Source organism: Moschus berezovskii, chromosome 15, assembly GCF_049115385.1.
Source record: "Moschus berezovskii isolate FMDL1 chromosome 15, NW_MosBer_1.0, whole genome shotgun sequence".
NCBI lineage: Eukaryota > Metazoa > Chordata > Mammalia > Artiodactyla > Moschidae > Moschus > Moschus berezovskii.
In genome coordinates this window covers 30,375,460-30,398,306 of record NC_142474.1, presented here as the reverse complement: position 1 = coordinate 30,398,306, position 22,847 = coordinate 30,375,460, and the positions used below count along the sequence as shown (strand labels likewise).

At 53.6% G+C, this 22,847-nt stretch overlaps 1 protein-coding gene across 1 annotated transcript in view; it reads left to right on the top strand.

Annotated features, from left to right (window-relative positions):
* The window catches only part of ZBTB46 (zinc finger and BTB domain containing 46), a 49,932-nt gene that overhangs the window by 4,344 nt on the left and 22,741 nt on the right, over nt 1-22,847 (top strand). Inside the window, exon 2 of the mRNA XM_055433278.2 lies at nt 15,289-16,257. Coding sequence (XP_055289253.1) covers nt 15,321-16,257 — 937 coding nt within the window. The 5' untranslated portion in view covers nt 15,289-15,320. The remainder of the gene's footprint in view (nt 1-15,288; nt 16,258-22,847) is intronic.

Below are 22,847 nucleotides of genomic sequence, written 5' to 3'. Positions count from 1 at the left end.
TTCGTGAAACCCACTCAGGGACTCCCGACTGGGCCCACCAGTCAGAGGGTCTGCACCAGTGCACTGGGTTGTTGATTTCAGTGACAGGGTGGACGGGGTGATGGAAAGCACCATCAGGAGGGTGGCCCAGAAGCCCAGGGTGGGGCGGGCAGGATGACGTCTGAGTGTTGGGTTCAGGTGTGTTGTAGACTCAGGGGAGGGGCCAGGTCGCCAGAGGAGTTCAGGGCTGTGGGTAAATGGGCTGCCCGAGTGAGCAGGTCAGGCGGGCGCCTCAAATGGGCCTTCGTGTCCAGAACAGCTGTGTTTTGTTTTCTCATCCCATCCCATTCTAACCAGTGCAGCTTCAGGGCCGGAGTTTCCTCTTCTTTAGGAAGTTTGAAGATGGCTCAGACACTACTGTTTCCTTTAGGGGCAGGAGAGGGCTGACTCTGTGGGGAACATTCTCAGAATTGCAGAGCTGGCTGACTGCTCAGGACAGGTCCTCTACATTCAGTTCCTGGACCAGTGACGTCCCCTGTGCTTCAGGCGAGGCTGAGTCAGAGACGCCCGATGCTCAGAGTCTCGCACACAGGTGGCCATCGCCTTTTCCAGGGAATCGGCCCCTTGGCCTAGGCCTGACCCTGACCCCTGGTCTCTGAAGAAGCTGTCCATCTGCACTTGAAGCCAGCCCTGTGGCAGCCAGCTCCGACATCCTCTCTCACATAAAAAGTGGAGCAGGCTGGCAGGCCACACGTCCCAGGTCCCCAGGGGAAAGGTCACGTGGGGAAGTGGGACACAGAGTGAAATCCTTGTTCTTGGGTGAGCGTGGAGCGGCCTCAGGTGGCAGAGCTTTGGGGCTGTGACCTGGAGTCTGTGACTCGCCCCCCACAGCTGTCCCCACACCATCTCACACTTCTCAGCAGGGGTCCATGCCCAGCGTGTGTGTACCCTGAGGTCCCCGCCACTCTGGCTTTTCCTAAACAGTAGCCCTTGACTTTCCAGTGGGTCTCTGCATCCAGACCAGGGTTGGGGGGCTGCCGGTCCAGTGGGACAGGGCCCCATGTTGGTGGCTGGCCAAGGAACTCCTGTGATCAAAGTGCGGGAAGCCTTCTGTGTTCTCCTCTCCAAGGCCAAGAACCCTAGGACCTCAGGACCCTGGGGAAGGCTCATCAGCCCTGGCGGGGAGAGTCCCAGAGCTTCCAACATGGTCTCATTTGGGGCCTGTCAATCAGACAAGGTGAGGCCCCACTGGCAGGGCCCAGGGGTTGTTTAAGAAAAGTGGACAGAGCTACTCTTTTTGTTCCTATCCTGTCCCATGAAAACTGCCTTAGCATGACTTCTGTGGCTAGTGGTCTGAGTGCAGCCTCCACTGCTGGTCTCAGATCCCTCTCCACTGATCGGCATTCTCCATCTGCATCTAAAGTGTTAATAGTAAGAACTGGCAATGAGGGGAAAGTTAAAAGTGGCAATTTCCTTTACAAAGCTCCTCAGGTAAGAGAAAGCTGAGGACGTGTGTCCCTGCTGTTGAGGAAGAGACGCAAGCTTCTGGCTGCTGTCGCCTTACCTTCTGAATATTCTCAGCAATGTCTCACAGGAGCTCATTGCTCTGATGAGAGGCGATTGCTGCTGATGCTGTGTCCATGCGTAATGTTTAATTTCCAAATGGAGACTAAAGGAGGCAGGACATTTAACACGACTTGGGCACTAACTGGCCGAGAGCTGAGCATCTCGTCTGGGGTGAGTGGAACCTCTCCGGTCAGCTCCCTCCTGGCACTTTCAGAATTCTGTTCAGGATTATATTATTAAAGTGTGTGTTACCGTGTGTTGTCACTTTTGCTTTCGTTTTTGGTTTTACATGGATAACTCCATAAGCAGGAAGTTTCCAGGTTTTTCCATGAAGACATGGTGTTTTGCCATTGCCTTTGGTGATATAGAGACATTTTTATTTCATTGCTATTATTTTATATGAAGACTTACCCCTCAACTTCAGAGCATTTTGAAGAACTTTTCATAAGTTAGTAGCAGACACACCTTTCACGGCGGCAGTGACCATATATCATGACAGGCCTGCTGGGCACCTGAGAAAAGTGGTCTTTAATATTGGGTATGTTGACTTTTCCTATTTTTCTTTTTTTTCTGGCTGAACCATGTGGCTTGCAGGATCTTAGTGCCCCAGCCAGTTTTGAACGTGCACCCTCGACAATGAAAGCAGAGTCCTAACTACTGGACAACTGGGGAAGTCCTCCTATTCTTTCTTACATTGTTGGCAGAATGAGATCAGAACAGGGAGTGATAAGGTGACACTGTCCTTGGACCGCCCTACCATTAAAGTCACTGAGCTCCACTGGATGATGTGAAAAACACTGGGGTGTGGGTGGGGGGTCTTTTAAACCTCTTCCCTTCTGGCTTCTCTGTCATCTGCTGCTTTTGATTCTGTTGTGGGGTGGAAATCCCAGCGCCCAGACTTGGGAGCAGAGAGAAGGCAGAAGTTTCAGTCAGCGGGTGTACCGTGTGGCTGCAGTGACCATGGTTCCTCTGTGATGATCAGAGGCCAGGGAGCCGGGAGCACTTCCAGGTGTACATGTGACCGTGAGAGCCTGAGATGAGGGTCGGAAGGGTCAGTGCCAGGGGACCCACCTGTACTGTGTCCAGCAGATCTGCTTCACTGAGGCTCAGGTGGTCCCTCAAAGACAGAGCGTCTCCCTCTGAGCTCAGCAGACGCACCGAGCCTTGGAGGAGCACGCAGGGCAAGCACAACTCAATGCTGCCCATGCTGCTGCCTGAGGGTCACACCAACCTCACATCTACTTACCTTTGTTTTGCCTCATCTGAAGAAGCAAGAATATCCATGAAGTCATGAGTCAGGCATCTCAGTTATGTTTTTCTTGATACACACTGAAGCGGACATGTGACTGTTAGGGCAGACAGTGATTCTCCCTTTGTCTTGAAGGCACTCCCCACATACCCCTCTGCCACCTGCTGGGAGGGGGCCAGCACTGGGCCCAGGGTGCAGGGGTGAGGCTGAGCTGCTGTGAAACGTGTCCGTGTTGCAGACTCTGGACATGAGCGGCTTTGCCACATGGCTTCCTTGAAGGAAGGGGTGGACTGTGTTTCTGGCTTGATGGGGTGAGCTTCATCTGGATACAATTTCCAGCCCCTCCACAAGCTGCTGAGTTGGGTATAGGGGAGGCTGGTGGACTGGACTGTGTGGATCCTGGTTGGGAGCCCTTCATCTCAAAGGGCCTTCCTACTGTCTGACCAGGGAGCAACCTGTGTAAGTTGGTCTGTTGTTTGTATGAGTTCTCTGGGGCTGTCAGAGCAAAGGACCGCTAATCTGGGAGCTTAAAACAACAGAGGTTTATTCTCTCACAACCTGGAGGCCAGAAGTCCTAAGTCAAGGTGTGGGCAGGGCCACCCTCTCTCCAAAGGCTCCAGGGAAGGACACACTTCCTGCCTCTTCGAGTCTCTGGTGGCCGCTGGCAGTCCTGGGTGCTCACAGCCGAGACATGTCCCTCCTGTCTCCCGTCCTGCCCTTATGGCTGTCACCCTGGTGTCAGATTTGCCTCTACTTATTAGGACACCAGTCACCTTGAATTAGTGTCCACCATAATGATCTAATCTTAACTCGATTACACCTGCAGAGGCCCTGTTTCTAAGTGAGGTTATATTCCCCTGTGGTTAAGATGTGAGCAGATCATTTTGGGAGAAAGGATTTAACCCTCTCCACCGTTACAGCTTGTGTTCTCTGACATGTTATCACATTTATTTCTCAATGCCAGGGTTTCCTGAGGCCTCCCCATTCATCTCCAGCAATCACCGCTCATACCTACCCTTCCCTTGATGGTTGAGCGAATGAGGCCAGTGACCACGGTGTTAGTGAGTTTGCTCCACAGATCTGCACTCAGCCCCACGTTCTAAGCAAGGAGGGCTCTCAGTCCAGGGACACAGGCGCCAACAAGGTCCTGGAAGTGTTGGGTCGGATGTCCCCAGAGGGGAGGTGACAGAGCAGACAGACATCGATGCCTGCAGAGGAGAGGAGATGCAGCTGGGCCTGGAGGGAGGGTGTGGTGGGGACAGAGGCAGAGCCCAGGGTGACTGGTGGGGCCTTTGGGGTGGGTGTTTAGTGCCATTGCTCTGTAGCAAGACACGGCCCCTCCTTTGGCCCCCTTGCAGGTCTGGGTAACCATGTGCCCATCTGCCCCCAGGTGGACCCAGGCCTTTCTTGTTCCTAGAAAGCTCGAGGGGCCCCTTTTCTAGACAGCATTTTTATTGCTCCTTGTAGGAAATGCAGGAAAACAAAATGTAGTCTTCAAAATTTAGAAAACCTTTCATGCAAGAGTAACATGAGAAGCCTCACATAACATCGAATAGATTCATTGAGTGACTGGTCTGAAAGTCATAATTCTTACAGTGACCAGCGTGGGAGTGTCCCATGGTGGTCGTAAAGGCTGTGGATATGGACAGGGCTGTTGTATGCCTGGCATGTCGTCCACGTTCACAGGTGAAGTCCCCCTCTTGTTGATCCATGGGACCCAAACCATCTGGAGGCCAAGGTCACGGCTGTCATTTTGATTCCCTCCCACAGTCACCTCCTGAATAAGGACCCTCCCCTGCTGGGGTGGGAGGGGCCAGGTCCCTGTGCACACCCCTGTGACTCTTGTAGCAGACAGGCTGTGCCACGCACACCACCTCCACCTACCACTGTGTTGGCATGCATTGTCCTGGACTCAGGTCTGCAGGCCAGGCACCAGCCTTGTCTCTTAGCACATACGTGTGTGTGTGTGTGTGTGTGTGTGTGTGTGTGTGTGCTAAGTTGCTTCAGTCATGTCTGACTCTGTGACCCCATGGATTATAGCCTGCCAGGCTCCTCTGTCCTTGGCATTCTCCAGGCAAGAATACTGGAGTGGGTTGCCATGCCCTCCTCCTAGAGATCTTCCCAACCCAGGAATCGAACTCCCGTCTCCTGCACTGGCAGGTGGGTTCTTTACCACTAGCGCCACCTGGGAAGTCTCGCCTCTTCGCACCCCCCTCCCTTAATCACAAACTCCCTTGATTCTGTAAAAGTGATCTTGTTCTTTCGTAACCTCATTGTATTTTCAGAGCCCTACTTTAGAAGTTTTCAAACACACACAGAATTAGTGAATGTGTTTCCTTCACCAGCTTCAGTAATTCCCTTTACTTCTGACATTTGAGTTCCTCTGTTTTTGCTCTGAACTATTTTAAAGCAAATCACAGACATTTTGTCTCACTGTCCTGTGCTTTCCTTCATGTGGGTGGTTCCATGAGTACCTCCTGGGGCCCCCAATTGGGGCTCAGGCTTGGGGATGGCATCCTTTGAGTTTTTACTACTGGTTGATTTGAGCTGCAGTTGGGACAGACCCAGGAGTTGCATTTGGAGAAGTTGCACTTGGGGTGGTGGCTCTGAAATCTGCTTTATTCTCTTTTGGGCTGTTTGTTGAAAAGTCAGACTTGTTGTTCCCACAGAGTGGCGTGGCTGGTGGCATCCTCTGACCATCAGGAACCCCACCCTGTTTCGAGGACCAGGCAACCGGGACCGCATGTCTGGTACTCAGTGTCCGAAGTGTGACAGTGACAGCTGCATTGGAATTTCTGACTTAAAAAATGAATCGTTTTTATATTTTGTGCCTGCTTTTGAAGATACTTGTACCTTCTATTAAGGATCTGTACATAAACTGTTCAAAGTGATTATCACCTATGTAAGTTTTATTTGAAAAATTCTAGATTTAATAAAGTATAGTATCATCTTGGAATTTTTTAAGCACAATTTTTGGCAAGATCATTTCTTTCAAATATTTTAGTGTTTGTTTGGAGCCATGAGCTATTTTTGCCTTAGTTCTTTACTCGGTAAGTTGTTTTCATCCACAGCCAACCCTGGGTCTGGAGTGTGTGCCCCTGTTTGGATGGCAGCTGATGCGGTAGCTGCATGGCTGAGGGACAGGGGGCTTGATTCTCGTGAGGACACTGGCCGAGCTGGTGAGGGAAGTGGGATTCACTCCTCGCTGTCACCTGGTTTCTGCGTCCTGAGAAGGTGAGAGTCTCTCTCAGGTGTGTGCCTGTCTGCCACTGCGGACACACACTCTTCATTCACTCGGCAGCCTTCATTTATCCCGCATCTAATGAGTGTTTACCGTCTGCAAGGCCTATGCAGAATGACAGTGGGGACGTGGAAACGTCCGATTAGCAACTAAAATTGTGTCAGATTCCAGAACAAACGTTTGTTCTGGTTCGAGCCTGCGTGGGGGCTCTCCCGCCACCAGCCGGGGAGTAGTGCATTACATTTCTCTGCCCCAGCCCAAACCCAGTGACCTGTATAGTGGGGTTTCCTAGGTAGCACCTTAGACTGTTGGCTGGATCCTCTTGTTTTCAAGAAATGCAACTTTGAATAGAAAAGACAGCAATTGACTATTGAGGATTCCATCATTTGCTTGATGTAAACAAATGTTGCAAAATATTAAAGAACTGGTGTATCTGGTTAAGGGTTAGGAGGGAGTTCTCTCAAGAATCATTCTTGCAACTTTTCCTTCTGTCGGAAAGTGTTTCAAAGACAAGTCTACAGAGGATTCTATCCTGTTGCTTGAGAACTAGGTGCTACTTTTTTTTCCTTTCCTGTTTAGATTTGATGTTTTTCCTGGCACAGGGAGTACAAGTATTAACATTTCAAGTCACAGTATAGCTCAGATTTAAAACCCTTGGATATAATTTTTCTGCCTTGTTAAGCGGATCAGTTTTCTTTTTAAGAAAAACTTAAAAATTTTAAGTGGATGTGTGGCTTTTTCCTGTGGCTTTTGTAGCAAAGTGCCACAGACTGGTGGCAAACACAGCAGAAACACAACAGAAACGTGTTCCCCCAGCAGGGGTCGTGGGGCTGTGCTCCCCCCCGAGGGCTCTGGGAGAGGGTCCTGCCTGCCTCTTCAGCTCTTGTGGCCCAGGCACCTCTGGGCTGTGGCCACGTCCCCCCCACCTCTGCCTCCGTCCCCCCTCTGCGTGTCTGTGTCCAGATTTCCCCTTTTTGTGACACACCCGTCCCACTGGGTTGTGACCTCATCTTAAGTTGGTTAAATCTACCAGGATCCTGTTTCCAAATAAGGTCGCATTCACAGGTACTGTCTTCTGGGGACACAATTCACCCCAGAAAAGCAAGTAACTGTAACCATCCTCCACCTTTGCCGTGAGCTGTGACTGATGCAGAATGTCAGATCCCACCTCTCAGCCACACCTGTGGTGTCAGCTCTGAATTGTGGTCCTGGGATGTCATGGGGCTAGTCAGAGGCCCTTTGTCCATGGCCTCACTGTCATGTCCTTCAGTGAGGTGAAGGTGGGACCTTCAGGCACACCCAGGATCAGGAAGGTGCTGTACGCTGCTACTTCTACCAGGAGCTAAGCTGGGACATTTAAACAGTATCTCTTGATTGACAGAGGCACCACGCGGGCTGTCGTAGGAGGAGCCCCTGGAGGCTTCCGGGAGGAGGCAGCTTGTCAGCAGCTGGGGGGATTGCCTCCACGGCAGGATTTGCCTTTCGATCCACCTGTTAAAAAGAGCACGTTTGTATTGCCCGATGACTCATCACAGCCTAAGGGAACTGGTAGCTGCCCATTAGTGCATGGTTTAGAGAGGAAAGGGCCACAGTGAGGGTCGAGTGTAGCAGGAGGTGCCTGGGGGCACAGGTAAAGCTGTAACCTCTTCCCCTTGCTCTCCCCAACCCCGCAAAGCAAATTTGTGGACCGGCTTCCCACCAGCAGAAGCGACAGAGCTCTTGGGTGAGTGCCTGGCTGGTGCCGTGATTCTGCTTCGGCTTTGTAGGAGGTCTCCCTGCCTGGTCTTTTCTCTTCTCTCCCTGCCCCTGCAATTGTTTCCAGGGCCCCGGGGAATCAGGACATCTGGGACCCCCGGGGGCCGCTCTCCCTTGGGAGCCCGTGTCTCCCCTTGACGTACTAGCCCCTGGCTTCCCCATGTTGGTGGCTGGTACCCAACCACCCTGAGGTCCGGGCCGGCACCACCCCGGCTCCCTGTGGTTCTCCCACTGGCCCCACCCCGTCTGTGTCCCACAAACTCTCCCGTCAGACGCCGAGGTGCTGTGTCTTCCCTGGGCTGCCTGTGTGTTGGCTGTAGCTCGATGCCCCGGACCGTCCTGAAACACAGGCCTCTTGTGTCCCAAGGTGCTGGGCCGACTTTTGTGGTTCTTCTGTCCACGTGATGCTGGTTGGGCCACAGTCCTCCAGGCTGGGCTGGGACGCCAGTGCGGGTGGCTCCGTGCCTTGGAACCTCGAGGGTCAGCCTCGGCCAGGTCTCTGGGGTGGCCTTGCCCCATCCCCACTCACTTAGTCTCGATGCTTGTGCCCCCATCTCAGACCCTCCCTGAGAGCCCTCACAGCACCTCTGTGCTGCTCTGGCTCTGGCCTGGTGCGGGGGGCCTGGTCCTCAGCCTGAGCCTAGTGCCCAGCACAGCTCCAGGCTCCTGGACACCCTCAGGGGCTGATATGGAATCGCACTGGGGGCTGGGCCACAGCTAAGACCTTGGAATTCTGTGGGTCATTCCACACTGAGAGCCAGAGCCAGGCAGGCGGGGACAGGGTGCATCTGGCCCTATGTGGTCAGGGTGTGTGCATCCTGAGAGGAAGTGACATCTAGACAGGTAGGAGAGTCTGGGGAGGGGAGCAGAGGAGGCTCTTGGTCCCATGGAGGTGAGGGAACCGAAAGAGGCCATGACAGGGAAGAGGGTGGTGGCGAGGTGGGGCTGGGCAGGGGCCGGGGGCGGGGACCCACCCTGGCCCACACAGGTTTGCATTCTGAGATCACCCTGGTCTGCAGCACCCAAGGGTCAGGCTGTGAGTCATTGGAGAAGCTTCAGGCAGAGCTGACCCCGCCGGGCACCTAAAGATGATTTCTGTTACTGAATGTGGAGTATTTCTTCCTAGTCAGGAGCTCAGTTTTAAATTTTAAAAGGCAACAAGGAACCCTGAGAAAACAATGTGTATAAAGTGTGGGTTATAAAATGGTTTCCTGTTCTCAGTGTCTTGGATCTTGGGTTTTTCAGAACCCTGGGATGTGGGACACGGTGTCCACACAGGGAGGGTCCGGGGCTGGCTGGTTCTGTCCGTGGGGAGAGGCCTTGGTGGGAAGGAGCTGAGCACTTCCCATATGGACTGTATCACCCACTGGTGTTGGTGGGTTCTTTGGTAGATAAGAGACATGTGTGTCCCGGGCTCCTAGAAGAACCCTGGGCTGAGTGTCTTAAATGACAGAGATTTATCCCATCGAAGCCCTTGGGGGCAGAGGTCAGAGAACAAGGGCCACACCTCCTCTGAAGGTGCTGGGCAGGATGGAGGATCTGTCCCAGGCGTTCCTCCAGCTTCTGGTCCTTCCTTGGCCATGGCCTCATCTCTTCTGTCACACAGCTGTCTCCCCATGAAGGTCTGTGTCCCAGGGTCCCCTTCCCTAAGGACACCAATCACGTTGGAGCAGGGCTCACCCTAGCAACATTGTCTTAACCAGTTCCATCTACAGGGACCCCATTTCCAAATAAGGTCACGTGCAACAAGTGAGTCTGGGACATGGTTCACCCCACGGCAAGTGGTGATGGGTACACACTGGTTTGTAGTCGAGCAAGGATATTTCCGTAAAAGTAGTTTTGTAGTTGACATTGTCATAACTTGTGTACAACAAGCTGCTCATTGGAAGAGGGTAAATGGGTGGGTTTGCGCACAGTGGTGTCTCTGTCCCTTGCTGTCCCCAGGCCAGGCAGCCCCTGTCCCTGCCCACCTTGGTCTCTTTGCAGGTTTGTTTCATGGAAGGGATTCCTGCACCGTCTCCTTTGTCCGGTTGCTTTCACGCAGTGTAATTATCTAGAGATTCATTTGTGTCTACCTGGAAGGGCCTTTTAGATGTGCTCGGCCAGCTGGGCAAGGGTGGAGATGGGGCTTCATGGGGCCTGCAGGCAGCAGCTTGGCCTCTGCAGACCAGGAGTGGGTGGTCTGGTTCTAGCACTAAAGGTACGTTGCTTCCACCTTAAAACAATATTCACCTGTTAAGTCATGTTTCCAGGAAAATTTCAAGAAAGTGTAAATGGAGCACAGTGGAAGCACGGAGTGAGAAGAGGTGAAGTCGGGTTGGCGAGGAGGTTCCATGGGTGTTTGAGGCGTTCACCTCGTAGCGTTGTGCTTTTCTGTACTGGGACTCGGTGACCGGCCCTGGGGAGGGACCAGTCGGCCAGGGCCCCAGATCCTTGCCCACACCCGGAGTTTCTTTGAGTGCAGCTGGATACAAAGCGCAAATACATTCACTGTTTTGCATCCTTACTATTAGAACCAGTTGTCTTCAAGGTGGAGCTCTTTAGAGACCAGAGAAAATACATATGAATACCCCCTCCTGCTTCCAGAATTACTAATCTGAACCTACAGTGCAGCAAATGAAATAAACTCAGAGCAGTCTGCATGTTTCGTGTTTCTTGTGATTTTCGAGACTTGGCAATTTATTTGGCTTTTACCAGTGAAGCATCCGGAGAAGGCAATGGCACCCCACTCCAGTACTCTTGCCTGGAAAATCCCATGGGCGGAGAAGCCTGGTAGGCTGCAGTCCATGGGGTTGCGAAGAGTCAGACACGACTGAGCGACCTCACTTTTACTTTTCACTTTCATGCATTGGAGAAGGAAATGGCAACCCACTCCAGTGTTCTTGCCTAGAGAATCCCAGGGACGGAGGAACCTGGTGGGCTGCCATCTATGGTCACACAGAGTCAGACACGACTGAAGTGACTTAGCCACAGCAGCAGCAGCAGCAAAGCATCCATGGTCTCCTGGGCAAGCTGGATGAATAAGAGACGGGCCTTCTGCTGGTAGTTTGTGAAGATGGTTCTTGGTTGCAACCTCCTTGCCTTCAGATGCTATGGGGAGAAGGTTCGTGAGGTGCCCTGGGGTTGGAGTGCTGCGGGCTCTGTACCCTGGAAGTGACAGACAGGAGTGCCCTGACATCACTTCTGCCCCTGATGCTCAGAGAGGAGGTTGGCACAGCAGGTCCATGCTCATGTCTGAGTGCAACTTGTTCAGGGGAGACCTCAACCCCACCTCTTGACCCCAGGTCACCATACTGAAGAGTAGACACTTAGGTCTCTTGGGTTGTGGGAGCCGGCTCGGGACTGTGAGACTTGGGGCAGGACAAGTCTGTGGCACCCAACACGAGCTTGGTGGCTCTGGATGGCTAGACTCAGGTTCCCTGCCAGGCAGCTTGGAGACTACCTCTACCTTTCACAGAGATGTCGGTATTAGAAATGGCTCTGGCAGCATCAGGTAAGATTCCCACCAGGCAGGATGGGGCCTCAGCTGCCCCCTCCATCACTCGCCATGCCATCATCTGCATGGTCCCTGTGTCCTGGGTTATGTCTGTGGAGGTGGCTCTGAAATCTGCATGGTGCAGATCGGCACACTTTTGGAGTCTAGTCTGGAACATGGATTCAACTTGTATTTGCACCAAGGTGGTCATCAGTGATTCTGTCTGAGGCTGAAGTGTCTTGAGATTAGTGAACTATAAATAAAACAGAGAGTAGGGACCCCAGGAGACATGAAACCCATGTAGAGATGGAATGGCTTCCAGGTGGCACATGGGTCACTTTAACAAAGTCGCAGGTGCTGGTATGGCAGCAGGTAACCTGTCTGCCCCTTGTTCTCACCAGCCTGAACTTCTCTTGACAGAGTGGCATCTGGGACCCTTCAGGACCACAAGCTCCTCTTTGAGGGTCCCTTCCTCACAGGACTGCCCATGTGGACCTTAGAATGCATGACAGTGCCCTGTGGGCCATGCAGCAGCACGGATAATTCAGAATGACAGTCAGGTTATCTGTCCACAGGTGTGTGTGCTTTGGGGCTTCCTAGATGACACTCACTCAACATTCAGAAAACAAAGATCATGGTATCTGGTCCTATCACTTCATGGGAAATAGATGGGGAAACAGTGGAAGCAGTGTCAGACTTTATTTTTTTGGGCTCCAAAATCACTGCAGATTCTGATTGCAGCCCTGAAATTAAGACGCTTACTCCTTGGAAGGAAAGTTATGACCAACCTAGATAGCATATTAGAAAGCAGAGACATTACTTTGCCAACCAAGGTCCGTCTAGTCAAGGCTATGGTTTTTCCCGTGGTCATGTATGGATGTGAGAGTTGGACTGTGAAGAAAGCTGATCGCCGAAGAATTGATGCTTTTGAACTGTGGTGTTGGAGAAGACTCTTGAGAGTCCCTTGGACTGCAAGGAGATCCAACCAGTCCATTCTAGAGGAGATCAATCCTGGGTGTTCATTGGAACGACTGATGCTGAAACTGAAACTCCAATACTTTGGCCACCTCATGTGACGAGTTGACTCACTGGAAAAGATTCTGATGCTGGGAGGGATTGGGGGTGGGAGGAGACGGGGACGACAGAGAATGAGATGGCTGGATGGCATCACCAGCTCGATGGACATGAGTTTGAGTGAACTCCGGGAGTTGGTGTTGGATAGGGAGGCCTGGTGTGCTGTGATTCATGGGGTCGCAAAGAGTCGGACACGACTGAGCAATTGAACTGAACTGAACTGAGGTGACACTAGTGGTAAAGAACATGCCTGCCAATGCAGGGGACATAAGAGACACAGTTTCAGTCCCGGGTCAGGAAGATCCCCTGGAGGAGGGCATGGCAACCCTCTCCAGTATTCTTGCCTGGAGAATCTGGACAGAGGAGCCTGGTGGGCTACAGTCCATAGGGGCGCAAAGAGTCGGACAGGGCTGAAGCGACTTAGCATGTGTGTCCTGTGAACAAGTGTGGGTCCACTGGTGTGTGCTCCCTGAGCAGGTGTGTGTCCCGTGGCCAGGTGCGTCTCCACTAGGCAGTACCCTCCTTTGGGGCAGGGCCTGTGTGAGCATGCTTTAGTGTGAAGCCTGTGTCTTTCTGGTCAGACTGCTGTGTGATGTGACTACTAGGATGCTTCTGTTTTTAGGGTCATGGCCACTGGGCAGTAGCTCTTCTACTGCAGTAAGGTGGACAGGACCCCATGAATGTCTCACTGATGTTCACACATTAGCAACTTTGTAATGCAAATTCAGTCATTCCCCTAAAGTTTCAGTAGGTTTATATAAATTATGTGTAAGCTTAATGTTTCTGTAGCAGACTAATCTGTTGTTTGTTTTTGGCTGTGGCCCTCAGGATTTTAATTCCCTGATCAGGGATTGAACCCATGCTCCCTGCAGTGGGAGAATGGAGTCCTAACCACTGCCACCCCTCCACCCCACCCCACCCAGGCCCCCAGGGAAGACCCTGACTAATCTATTTTTGCTTATCATTCCTTTAGATTCCTCTTCTTTTTAGCATACAGGTAGCTTTTTTCCCTAATGAAAATTGTATTTTCTTACAACAGATTCTCTGTGAAATACATAACTGATTTTTAAGATGCTCTGATTGAATAATAATTTATTTTAGAACTTCCCATATGAGTTGAAATTATTTTAGAAATGCAAACCCTGTGAGGTAGTTGCTGCTTCTGTAAACGGCTCTGGCGTTTCCCCCTTTTCAGTTTTCTTCCTGATTCTTAGAGGATCTGCTTCACTGGTGAATAAAGAGATTTATTATTCATACAGGAAGTCAGGTAATGAAACCTGCATCTTCCTAATTTGAATACAGGGTCCTTAGGTGCCTGAGTACCTCCCTCCACCCACCCTCATCCCCTGCACATGCCCAGGAGCTCCTCACGGACTCAGGCATGACGCGATGTTTTGCACTCAGATGGTTGATTTCCTGACTTGACACGTGTTCCAGTTTCTCCCTCAGTGTCAGGTTAACCTGAGTGTGATGCCAGCTGTGGGGTGAAGCCAACCTGGATGGTCTGTCTGTTCTCCTCCCCTCCTCGCATGCCCTGGAGGAAGAGCAGACTGGGTGATAACTGCCCTTGGGGGGCCCCCATGCACCCAGGTTCAAGCACCCCAGTGTCAGCTGTGAGTGTGGGGAACCCCCCATGGCCAGTTCTGACCACTCCCCCTCCTCCTCAGGGTCCATCCTTGGGGTCAGGTCCCACTGGTCTGACGATCGAAGTAACCTGTTTACTTCTGGTCTTGGGACGGGGTGGGGGCTGGCAGGGACAGTGCCCAGTGGACCGTTGAGAGATATAAGGGAGCAAAAGACTTGGACTCTCCCTGGCCTCGTTCACCCGGCATGAGGACTGCAGCCACCTGCAGGTGAGCCTGGGTGACATTGGGAAATGTGTTGGAAGTCCAGGAAAAGCTGTTTCACCATGAGGTGTCCCGCGCCCTCCCCTCCCTTGCCTGCCCTCTGTCTGTTCCCTGTGGGAAAGGTGGACGATGTCCCCACATCTGACCAGCTGGGAAAGGGTGAGTTTAAAAGGACAATCTATCTTCCTTGGGGGGTTTCACGCGGTAACGATGGCCCCAGAATTCATGTATTGAGATCCTCACCCCCAGCACCTCAGAACCTGACCTGGTTGGGCTGGAACTTGTACTGAAGTGGGAGGGGCCTCGTCCAATATGACCATGTCCTTGTGGGGGATGTTGGGACCGACATGCGCAGTGACACTGCACAGGTTGGGGGATGACACCGCATGGGCCAAGGACACTGAGGGTTGCTGGTCAGCAGTAAAGGCCAGGACATATCCCCTGCTCAGTTTTCAGAGGGAGCCCTGCCCACGCCATGGTGGCCTCCTGACAGGGCAGCACTGAAGTGCTTTTATCTCAGCCACACAGTCTGGTGGCCCCAGAAACTTTGGGGGCAGCAGAGAGCTGGGAAACAGAACTAGGGGGAGCAGCACGGTGGAACCCAACTTGAGAAACGATTCGGGTGCTTGGGATAACAAAGGGGGTTCTTGTCACCTTGGGTCCCTCCTCCACTGGACACCTTCCTGGGGAGCTGAGGTTGTCGGGGGCCTCCTCCCTCTGCAGCTGGTTTGGACTGAACTGTGGGCATCCAGCCTCGGCCCTTCCTGCCCTGCGGGCTGGACTGTGTAGGATGTTGCTGTCATTTTGCCGTTAAAGACGCTTCTTCAAGGGTGGAGGTAAAGGCGCGCCTGATTCATTTCACCTAGACTTTCTGTTTGGGTGAAAAAGTCTCTTCGACTGCAGATGGGCCTTCTCGTCCTTTCTGGAATATTTGCTTGGTTGGAGGGTCAACTGCAGCATATAGGGTGCTGTGTGCAGGTGGACGGAGCTGGCTCAGGTGCCGCCCTCAGGTGCCCTGTGCCCAGTGGCCTCCCTCTGTGCACTCTTTAGCCCTTGGTGCGTGTGTGACTGTGTGGGTAACCCTTCCGTTCTCACCCCACAGAGTCCATAGAGGAGGCCACCCCAGGATCCCAGATGAACAACCGGAGGGAAGATATGGAAATCGCGTCCCACTACCGACACCTGCTGCGCGAGCTGAATGAGCAGAGGCAGCACGGAGTGCTGTGTGACGTGTGTGTGGTGGTGGAGGGCAAGGTTTTCAAGGCCCACAAGAACGTCCTGCTCGGCAGCAGCCGCTACTTCAAGACGCTCTACTGCCAGGTGCAGAAGACTTCTGAGCAGGCCACGGTCACGCACCTGGACATCGTCACGGCCCAGGGCTTCAAGGCCATCATCGACTTCATGTACTCTGCCCACCTGGCCCTCACCAGCAGAAACGTCATTGAGGTGATGTCCGCGGCCAGCTTCCTGCAGATGACGGACATCGTGCAGGCCTGCCATGACTTCATCAAGGCCGCGCTGGACATCAGCATCAAGCCAGATGCCTCGGATGAGCTCGAGGCATTTGAGGTGGGCGCCCCGCCCGGTGGTGGTGCGGACGCCCTCATTTCCGCTGTGATGGCTGGGAGGAGTATCTCCCCTTGGCTGGCCCGGCGCACCAGCCCCGCCAACTCCTCCGGGGACTCAGCCATTGCCAGCTGCCATGAGGGCGGGAGCAGCTACGGGAAGGAGGATCAGGAGCCCAAGGCCGATGGCCCTGATGACCTTGCCTCACAGCCACTGTGGCCTGGCGACGTGGGCTGCGGGCCCCTGCACGTCAAGGAGGAGCCGCTCTCACCAGCCCACTACGGGGGCAGCGAGCCGCCTTCTGCCGTGGATGGCACCATCCAGAGCTCCTTCTCGGAGCAGACTGCCGGGGATGGCTGGCAGCCCACGGGCCGGAGGAAGAATCGGAAAAACAAAGACACAGTCCGACACATCACACAGCAGGTAGAGGAGGACAGCCGGGCCGGCTCCCCACTGCCGTCTTTCCTCCCGACGTCAGGGTGGCCATTCAGCAGCCGTGACTCAAGTAAGCCTTTCCTTTGTTACAGGTGCGGCTCAGGCACCCTGGGGCCATGGCAGCACAAAGACATGGCTTGTCGGTGGCCCTGGGGCCACTCGTTTTGCCCACAAAGTGGCACCTTTCCAGGCTCACACAAGTGGCTTCCCTGATTATTGCAATAAATAGGTGTGAGAGCAAGAATGCAGCCGTGGTGACCTCCTGGGGTCACCATCAGTGCTGTGCCTGGGCCACCTACACACAGAGGGAACTGGGGTGGGGCTTCTCTGAAGCAGGGGGTCTGGAGCTGGAGAAGTGGGGTGATGCCTAGGAGCCCAATGTGGGGTGTGGGGCCACTTCCCTCACACGGGGAGCCTCATAAGCAGTGGCTGCTTCTGCTGCTGCTAAGTCACTTCAGTCGTGTCCAACTCTGTGCGACCCCATAGACGGCAGCCCACCAGGCTCCGCTGTCCCTGGGATTCTCCAGGCAAGAGTACTGGAGTGGGTTGCCATTTCCTTCTCCAATGCATGAAAGTGAAAAGTGAAAGTGAAGTCACTCAGTCGTGTCCGACTCTTAGCGACCCCATGGATTGCAGCCCACCAGGCTCCTCCATCCATGGGATTTTCCAGGCAAGAGTACTGGAGTGGGTTGCCATTGCCTTCTCCAAAGCAGTGGCTGGGGTACCTTAATTTTTAAAGATGGAAACATTACAGTGTTAAAGAGATGAAAAAGTCCTTGAAGTGAAGTGGCATAGGTGAAAGGAAAGGCCAGGCCAGGCTTGTGGGCTGTAACCCACGTGCACGAGTTTTGTGCTGGAGGATGTGATGGCTTGAGGCCCCCAGCTCCCATCCCAAAGAGGGGTATTTTCACTTTGCTAACAAGTGTGGGCTTGGTGGTCCACACTCAGAGCAGTGGGGCGGGGGTCGTTACCGCACTGGGGGTGCGGCTCTCCTGGACCCCAGTCCATCAGTGGTGAGGGCTCATAGCTTAGCTCCCTTACACTGTCCTCACCTTCTGGAGGGTGGTTTTATCTGTCTTCCCGGCTAGGTGTCTCCCACCTGCTTCCCAGGTGGTGCTACTGGTAAAGACCTCTCCTGCCAATGCAGGAGGCTTAAGGGATGTGGGTTCAATTCCTGGGTCATGAAGATCAGCTGGAGGAGGGCATGGCAACCCACTGCAGTATTCTTGCCTGGAGAATCCCATGGACAAAGGAACCTGGCAGGATACAGTCCATGGGATCACAAAGAATCAGACATGATTGAAGTGACTTAGCATGGACAGGCTGTTAAACAAATTAAATGTTTACTAGATGCCGGATGCTCTTCCTGGCGTGGAGCTCGTGATATCTTCGGCTGCATTGAGCTTTCCCGAATGGCATATTGGGCCATGAGGGCTGTGTTCAGGGTGCAGAGAGGCCCTGGTGGGGCAGGGCAGGATGGAGGCTTCTCAACTGGGGAGGCCTCTCCAGGAAGTGGTCTCATGACTGGACAGAGGTGGAGTGAAGGCAGCAAAATGTGGACATAAGCCCTGAAAGATGTAACCGATGCTAGGCCTATGCTGGGTGGGGTGGGCGTCCTGAGGGAACCAGCTGCTGCCACCCCAGCAGAAGGGCAACCCTTGGAGCTTCTGATTCACTGGCTTTGTTATTGTGGTAAAACACATGTATCATAGATGTCACCCCTTTAACACTTTTAAGTGTATTGGCATTAAATACATCACTAGTATCACCTCCAGAACTTTCTCATTGCCCCTGGACACACTGTAGCCTGTCTCCCTGGTTCTCATTGTCTTACAGCCCTGAGTGCTGGGCCAGGCATCTGCAGGTTTAGTCCATTGCTGCCTCAGAGGGATGACTCCATGCAAGGTGGGGTCCTGGGGTCTGCAGGATGCCAGCAGTGCCCACCCCCTGGTTGTGTCCATGATGGGCAGCCCTCCAGAACTGCTGGAGTATAACTGAACTAAATCAGAAGAAGGTTAAGTTTCTGAGCTGCTGAAAAGGCCACCTATCGCCCTGCTGGCGGTTGTGTCGGCTCCCTTGGTAACGAGTAAATGTCCCTTAGCTCTGACTGAAGTCTTGAGAGGAGCGTCCACAGGGACTGACTTAGGGAACCATCTTGGGGTCAGGGCTGAAGAGCCTTCCCCTCCTGTCCTACACTGGTGGGCAGCAGGGATGGAGGCCTCTAGATCGAAAAGTCCCTCAACAAGTTAAGAATGAGGGCGCTCTATGAGCCCGTGGGTTTGATGTTTTAAAAGCAGTTGTCGAGCAGAAGGTGTTTTTGGAATCCAACAAGTGATTTCGGCTCATGTACTCTTGCTGCTGTCTGAAATCCCTCGGGTTACCAAGGCAACTGCCAGATTTTCCCCCGAGTTGCTAAGACGAGGACCTGAGGTGTGGGCTGTGTGGGACGGCTCTGCCCATCATGGTGGCCATTTATTCCTCCGCCCGCCCTGGGCTGGGGCTTGGAAGTATAAATCACGATCCCCGATGGAGGAGGGTTTGCTTTCATTAAAGATTTATTACATCTTAGAAGAGAGTATTTTTGTTTATTCTCACCCCGTTTATAGGAGAAAAGGCCTTTTCCAAGGAATGTGTCAGGAGGTTCCTGCTGATCATTCAAGGCCTTTGATGAAGATGCTCGAATGCCCAGCCCTGCAGCAGGGCCACTGCCTTGTCCTCTATGTGTCCCCCTTGGCTTTGGGGACCCTGGGGCCTGTTCGCGTTTAAAAGTGATTTTTCTAAGCAGGTTTTGTAACCCAGCAGCTTCCAAGAAAACATCCATTGAAATGTGCCTCCGGGTCACAGCCTGTCTGTGTGATGGCTCGTGGGGAACAGCATTTAAACATGCCCGTATGATGTGTACAGGCCAGGCTTCTGCCTCACCCCTTTGTTCCCGATCCCCAGGCTGTAAGCCTTCAGTGAGGTGGGTTTATAGCTGCTAGTTCAAAGGTTGTGCCAGGAGATCCCGGCCAGCCCATCCCAACATCCCACACTGGTTCCCAAGAGGATCTGCAGATGCAAAGTTCTGAGCTGAAGTAAAGTGTGTGGGTCTTGTGAGGAACTCCTTCATGTCTGGACTTCGGTAAGGGTGAAGCTGGCATCCCAGGATTGTGAAGGGCACGTCAGAACTGCAGAGCAGGTTCAGGGGTGCAGGTGGCCTCCCAAGGTTGTCGTGGCTGCTCTGAGCCCACGGCTGCTATCCAGCTCGGGGTGGGAGCAGATGCTTGGGACCAGGGCCTGGCCTTCCCTGACCAGGTCAGAGGGGTCTCTTCTTAGCCCCTCAGAACTCCAGGCCAGTGGCCTCTCCCTCGGCTGGGCCCCCAGACGTTTTCCCTGCAGGAATGAGCAGAATTGCTTGGAATCCATCTGCTCGACCTCAGAGCCATGGTCGGGGGCTGCCAGTGCCTGGACATCTCATCAGTGGGCTTCATCAGGTCATTCGTTTGGGAACGTGGGGGAAGATGTGCTGCTGAGAAGGGAGGTGGAGGACCCAGTGCTGATCCAGCAGAGTGGGGGCACTGTGGAGGGGGCCTGAGGGGGGCAGGGCTCGGCCCTGAGACCCCCGGCCTGTGCCCTACTGGCTGCCTCACCCTGGCCCAAAGCCACACTTCTGAGTTACCACCTGGACTTAAGCCTTCATCACCGTGGGCATGGCTTTACTGAGAGGCCAACAGAGCTTCGTTTCTGCCGAAATGGAAGTTCCTGGACTTTCTAGAAGATTCAGTTCATGCAGACGGAGGCTCTGAGGCTTCCCATCTTTCCAGATGTGGAAATGGAGGCTGGTCACCCCAGGGCCGCTGCCCTCGTGAAGAGCTGAGCTGCAGGGTCTGGATCTGGGTGGTCAGGACATGGCAGGGCTCCTGGGGGTGACAGGTGAGCAAGGCCAGTGGTCCCTCTCGGGACCCACAAAGTTCCACTTGGGACAGATGTGCGGGGGTTGGGCTGGGGACCCTCCGCGGCCAACACTGGCTGGGAGCTTCCAAGGGTGCGTTTCTGCTCTCCCTGCTCTCAGGTCACCTCACCCTCGGGCAGCACCACTGCTGACCTGACAAGAAGGCCACCTGCCTTTTCTGCTACCTCGATGAGTCCTGTTTTGATCTGAACTTGAGGCGTTTTGTCCTCTTAACCGTGTGTGTGTTTTCTTCTGGCATTTGGACACTGTGATGGGGATGCCCCTAGGTGCCAACAAGGGTGGGGACTGAGCCCACTGTGCTCACCTCCCCTGGAGACAAAGGGGCTCTGGTTGTGTTGAAATGCCCAGTGGTGTATATTGCATTTATATATATGCACTTAAAAGCACAGCTTGGAAGCTTACATTTACATGAAGATTTTAAAAGGAGTTATGAGTGTTATTTTTTTAACTGTTCATTTGAAAACTTTTATGCTACTGCTTTTTTCAAATTTTTTAAAAACAGAAGCAGAACATACTCATCAGAAAGGCCATATCACAGCTGTTCAGCTGGCAGAGGCCTGACCACCCCCCAGACACCCCCGCACCACCCTGCAGACACCCCCCACAGCCCTAGACACACCCACATCCAGCCCGCAGACACCTCCACACTCACACCCAGACACTTCCACACCCCCTTAGACACCCTTACACCACCCCCAGCCACCCCTACACCACCCCCAATACACCCCCCACAGTCCCAGACATCCCCACACCCAACCCTCAAGACACCCCCACACTCACACCCAGATACCCCCACACCACCTTAGACACCCTTACACCACCCCCAGCCACCCCTACACCACCCCCCATACACCCCCCACAGCCTCAGACATCCCCACACTCACACCCACACCTGTCCTGGGGACCCCTCCCTGGATGGTGCATCCTGCCTCAGCCTTTGGGTGCTGGTTTCTCCCGATCAGTCTGCTGTTGGTAGAGCCCGTGGGGGGGCCCCTTCCTGAGCCATGGGCCCTGTCCTGACCAGAGGGACGTGAGGGACCCTCTGCTGCCACCCTCGATGCTGGTGCCTGTGTGTTTGAAGTCGACCTCAAGGTGTTTCTGGGGGCTGCTCCCTGCTGCTGCTGTGACAGCTGACCACGGACTTAGTGGTGGAAGCAGCCCCACCATAGCCCCTCTCGCCTTCAGACGGCAACCGTGGGGCTCCAGGGCTGGCTCCCGGGCTCAGGGGAGAATCCCAGCCTTTTCCAGCTTCAAAGGCTCCTCGACCCTTGGCTCGGGGCTCCACATCCCTCAGATCTCAGCTCTGGTGCCATATGCCCTTTGCTGGCTCTGGCCCTCCCGCCTCCCTCTTCCTCTGAGATGGACGCTTGTGTGGACAGGGAGGGCCAGGGTGATCCACATCTCAAGGACCTGAAAACTCCCTTTTGCCATATGAGGTGACGCATTCACAGTCTCGGAGCTGAGGCCCCAGACAGCTGGGGACACTTGGGGGACAAACAATAACAAGGTGTTTGAAGAAAACCACCACCCTTTTCCTATTGTTTTAGTGATGGTGTACATTCAGTAAGCTGCAGAGATTCTAACTGTAAGGTTTGAATGATTTATTGTCTCTCTCCTGGCCATTTCATTGGGGAGATATTCACACTCGGAGAAAAGTTGAAAAAAACGGACAATGAGCCCACCTGCCACCTGAGATTCTCTACCTGCTAACGTTTTGCTGTGTTTACATGTTTGTCTGTCTGATCATCCAGTCTCATCTCGTTTGCGCATTTCAGAGGGAGCAGCAGACAGCAGGGCCTCAGCTCAGCCTTCTCGGCCAGCTTCTCACCAGAGCCCGCATTTCTGAGGCTGGGACCCACACCTTTCATGTGCCTTTTGATGACAAAACATCCCCTCAACCTCTGGACCCTTCCACCCATCTCATGCCAGCCTGGGGGCTACAAGCGAGCGTGTCACACAGTTACATGTTCAGCGACCTGGTCCTGCTCAGTCACTGCCAGAGGACCCTGGGCTGCTTCCCTCCGCAGCCTAGGGAACCTCTGGTCTGTCCAGGTGGTTGCCAGCCTGCTCTCAGAGTTTGCTCCAGCCTCCATGAGAGTCCTCAGATCATTCTTTCACTGCCAAGTGGTGTTCTGTTCTCAGCTCTAACACAACTGCCGATGGACATGTAGTTGTTTGTGTTCCGGCTATGATGGTCCAGCTGCCTCGAAGGTCCCAGGACGAGTCTTGGTGTGATTTGCCTTGATGCCTCCCGGGCTGGGCTGTCAGGTGGTGTGTGTGCGAGGAACCAGGCTGGTGGTGTGAGGCACACTTGTGCCAGTGTCACGCAGACAGTGGTTTGGGTTCGTGTTTAAACCTTAGCCATTCTGGAGGGTGTGGGGGTGTCTCCTCATGGTTTCAGTGAGCGTCTTCTCAGGGTTGACTAGCCTCCCCATCTGCCTTTGAGTGGTATCTGCTCGGGGCTGTGCCTGGTGGCAGGTCTGAGCACTGAGCCATCCAGCACCCTGCACTCCAGGGATCCCGCTGGCCGTGGTCCCACCCCAAAGATGAGCATCCGAGTTGACATCAACCCTCCTCCTGGGAAGCATTTTGGCTGAGCGGACCGTCCTCCAGGTGTCTGTTTGCTTGTTAGGCAAGTGTTCTGAAAACATTCTCTCAGTCTCTGACTTGTGTTTTCTGGTAACAATGTCTTTTGAAAAGCATACGCG